General features: G+C 46.9%; 1 protein-coding gene across 1 annotated transcript in view; it reads right to left on the bottom strand.

Moving 5' to 3' along the window:
- LOC119321895 (D-lactate dehydrogenase [cytochrome], mitochondrial-like) overlaps positions 1 to 4,417 on the bottom strand; it is a 21,209-nt gene that overhangs the window by 14,606 nt on the left and 2,186 nt on the right. Inside the window, exons 5-8 of the mRNA XM_037595407.1 lie at positions 2,009 to 2,101; positions 1,701 to 1,815; positions 206 to 266; positions 4 to 34 (exon numbers count right to left, since the gene is read on the bottom strand). Coding sequence (XP_037451304.1) covers positions 4 to 34; positions 206 to 266; positions 1,701 to 1,815; positions 2,009 to 2,101 — 300 coding nt within the window. The remainder of the gene's footprint in view (positions 1 to 3; positions 35 to 205; positions 267 to 1,700; positions 1,816 to 2,008; positions 2,102 to 4,417) is intronic.

The raw sequence follows: 4,417 nt of genomic DNA, 5'->3' as shown, positions 1-4,417 counted from the left end.
AAGATTGATCACATTATCTCGCATAGTTCCATACCTACAAAGTAAGAAGCAAATTCATCAAAGCTATTTAACATTAGTATCATATAAGAATATAATAGATAAACAGGCGAATCATGCACGTTATGGTTGTCCTTCCTCTTTGTGCGGATGGGGTTACAGATGCATCTTAGAAGCCAAAAAGTGGCCTGAAATTATAGAGAATTACCTCACAGCTAATGAACCAGAACATCGTGTAGCGCACATTCCACCAATAGTGGCTCCAGGTCCTGTAAATCAGACCAATGTAGATAAGCTACCCCACTAAGGTAGTGCAAAAGCAAGCAGCCGCTGATGCTATCTTGGACCCAGAAAGATGATCAAACTTCAGTGCAACTATTGAGTACTACAAACATGCACAATTATCTCCCTAGGACGGTACATAACACCTAAATGTCTGGAGGGTGCAATTACATTGTTCAACTGCAGTCGTGTTGCATTGATTATAATTTCATATTAGGTTATGTCAATCTGGATTTTGCATCTAAATGCCTGGAAGATGCAATTACACTACACAAATCAGTCACAAACAAAGATGTTCAACTCTAGTCGAGTTACACTGAATATGAAAGGGCAAAGGGGGGAAGGGCATAGGAAAGAAGGACATGATGTTGTTTTTCTTTTTTTTTTTTGACAAGATTGATCTGTTTGGATATTGGTCAATGATGGCCTTTTTATTTATTTTGACGATTGGATAATTTCATAGCAGGTTATGTCAATCCGGATTTTACATGGTCGGTTGAAAAGGTAAAAGGAAAGGACAGACCAAGTGCTCGAAGCTCCCACACGAGGTGTGGGGTCTGGGGAAGGATAAGGCTACCCCTGCCCAACAGAGGCGGAGGACGAAAGAAAAATAAGGTTTGGCGAACTCTTAAATAGATTTTTTTAAAGTGAAACCATAATATATATATATATATATATATATATATATATATATATATATATATATATATATATATATATATATATATATATAGTCAATACACGGGGAAAATGAATATTGATGTTATCATGTGATCTTCAACATAACCAAATACAATGAAAATGTAAACATATAACTCTAGAAAAACAATCTAAATCAGCCGTCCATCACTCATGCTCGACACCAGCCCACGACCGCCGCCTTGTCCCGGCCAGCCACCGCTGCGCTAGCTAGGGCTGATTTTTTTCTCATTCTTTAAGGATCGGCTTTTTTGGAGAGGTTTTTAAAGAACAACTATCTAGGGTTGTTGCATGCATGTGCGGTGTGCGTTGCTGACTGGATGGCTTCGGGCGTCCTATGGGTCTGGGACGATTGGTTTATGCAGTTGGTTCATGGGCCTGGGTCTGCATCGCACTGTGGACCAATCGTGGCACATTTATCAAGCAAACAACCTCTCCAGCGACTTTTGCCAACGATTACAGCGAGCCTATCCAGCCAATCACACATTATGCATAGGTATAAATTTCTTTTTGCACGCAATCAAGGTATGACAGCCGCCACCCTTGCCCACTGGGCTCCTCCGCCAGTGCTGCACAGTGCAACGCAGACAGGTTGCATCGAACCCAGGAACTCTCGTCACATGTGGGGAGTACTTCACCACTGCGCTAGCCTGTCCTTTGTCGGTTGAAAAGGTAAATGAATAGGAAAAAATATTGAATGGAAAAGGAAACAAGGAGCTTACCTGGGTCAAGAGGGAAAAAGAGACCATGGGGTTTCAGGTATTCATTCAGCTCAATCCATCCAACTCCTGGTTCAACTACAATATCCATATCCTCAACATGCAGGGATTTGATTTTCTGCAATGAATTTATGATACATTAAAATAGATGAAAGTAGAAGATCGTATCCTGCATGTATAGCTCACTGCTAAGAAAGTGCTTGCCGGCTTGGTATAACAAAATATAGTAAAACCGATGAGCCGAGTACTTTAGCACTTTTTAGTGTCATAATTACATGGCTGTTGATTATAAAACTTACTATAGTATTTACCTTCATTGAAGACATGTCAATGCAAACGCCACCATGAGGTGCCAACGTATGGCCCTCAATTGATGTAGCCCCACCATATGGTACAATTGGCACCTGATTCCAAGAAAAGAAATAAAAAACACCCCTTAGTGTTACTGAAATGGAAAGTACCAACTCCTTCCACAAAGGCAAAATTGACAAATTTGACCTCAAAGCGAAAGTATTTCACAAACTGAACTGTTTCTATAAAAAATTCACACTGCTGACCCTTAGCTCCTTACAGCTAGGCGCTGCACTCTAGTGTGCAGCTCCTCATAGCTAGGCGCTGCACAGTGTAGTGCAGCGCCTAGCTGTCAGGCTCTGCAAAGTGTGGCGCCTGAGTGTTAGGCGCTGCATAGTAGAGTGCAGCGTCCTGCTGTCAGGCGCTACACATTAGAGGTCAACTGGGTGAAATACTTTCAAAAACAGTTCACTTTTTGAAATAGTTTCGCCTCGAGATCAAATTTGTGCCTTTTGCCTTCCACAAACTCCTAAAGGAGGCACATAAAGAAGCTAAATAACTCCTTGACCAAGACTATAACATGATGTTTGAAAATCAATTTCTAATTCTCAAAACAGGGTCGTATGATATCCTACTAAATGTTATCTAAGAATGTAAAATGGGAGTTGTGTAAACCAAAATTACAAATACAACAACCTCCATTGTCAACAACTAGCTGATGGAGCCCAAAAAACTTCTCTCTGCATGTGAAAAAAGCTCTTTGCCCCGCGTCGTCTCTCTGAGGTGGCTTGGGGCGAACCCCCTACTTCGTGCCATCGGCGCCACCGAATATCCAGCATCCTCCCCTCGCCGTTGCCGGCAAACGATGACGGGCAATGCCCACGGGAAGCTGGTGGCGGCAAGACTCATTCGACGCACATCCGAGCTCACGCCCACACCCACCACCCCTCCTCCCAAGTCAGCAACTGCAATTCCCATTCCAGCTTCGGCCTCCCCCTCCCGCATTGTGGCCCCATGGGGACCACTGGCTTTCCGCTGTGCTCAGACCTTGCTGTATCAGGGATTGCACCTCCGAGCCCCGTCCTCAGCCGCACGCTAGCATCTAATCCACCGAGGCAGGGGCGACGTCCGGCTGCTGTGACTTTGCATTGCACGTGACAGCCTACGTGAATCGCCCACGTCCCTGATTCATCCACCACCTCGCGCACCCGTGCGGGTGGCCGTGCAACATGCACGATGCCCGACCACCATTGGTTAGCTTCCACCCCTGTCCTTCTCACCTAATCTGCCTCCAGCATCATTCGGTGGTGGTTAGCAGGTACTGCTGCAATGTCGGCGGCCAACACCGGGTCTAGTTCTGGCCTACGCCATGCCACTATGGATCTGGACGGCATCCACCCAACCCGTTCACCCCTGCCCCCTTGCATCCATCGTGCCTTCTCCCATCCCTCTCCCTCAGATCCAATCGAACATCCACCTCCGTCTTTCCCTGGCCCGGATTCTCCATCCTTGCGCCGGTCGACGCTTGCTTGTTCCCCACAACAGCCCCACTGCTCTCTGCCTCGTGTTGTGCAGCTGGTGGTTTCCCTCCGGTCCTGCCGTGTCAGGGGTGTGGAAGCATTTGGAGGTTGTGAGGAGGCCAAAGAAATCTGCCTGGCGGCCATCAGTTGACTATGGCGACACCTGCAGGCATCGCATTCCACCTTTGTGGCGTGTCAGGCCTCATCCTCCACCTCAGAGGCGGGTGTAGAGTTGGGAAGAATCCCTTCCCGGCTCGTACAGCGACGACAACGGCGATGCATTAATGCCGTTTCCCATGTTGGTGGCGCTTTCTTCATCACCTACCTGTCATCAGGTGAACTTCTTGATATTCTCTATGAGCTATCTCCAACATTTCCAGACACCGCCATTGGGTAGCCCCTCTTGTCGTCTCTCGTTGTTGTGTGTGCCCTTCCTATACACTCCACCTTGGGCGATAACCACCCTCGTGTGAAGATGATTTCAGTAACGACATTCTCTTCGATCATGTCACTTCACCATCATAGTTATTTCACGACACGTCCACGGGAATGAGACCCTCCCTTCCGGCAGTGAACTCACGGCTCCCCCTCGTGCATGATCGTCGAGCAAGATCCTTTTTCCCTGGTCATCTTTACTCCTTCCTAGGCAATGACCACCTTTCCCGAGTGTCGGATGGCTTGGTGTTGGTAATGGCATAACTCCTTGATGTGGCCACCTGTGGTCTACCCCTGTCAAGGGTTCCGGTGTTGTCTTGGTGGTGCTTCGACGTGTGTTCCTTGAAGTTTGTTGTTGTGCTATCTCCTGGCATGATATGCTGCTTTGACAGCCTCTCTCTGCTGCTAGTGCACCATGCATGTTGTTATGCCTTTTAGCTTGTGCTGCATCACAGCCATCTGTATTCTTCTGAC

Source organism: Triticum dicoccoides, chromosome 6B, assembly GCF_002162155.2.
Source record: "Triticum dicoccoides isolate Atlit2015 ecotype Zavitan chromosome 6B, WEW_v2.0, whole genome shotgun sequence".
NCBI classification, from domain to species: domain Eukaryota; kingdom Viridiplantae; phylum Streptophyta; class Magnoliopsida; order Poales; family Poaceae; genus Triticum; species Triticum dicoccoides.
This window is presented reverse-complemented; position numbering and strand designations above follow the sequence as displayed.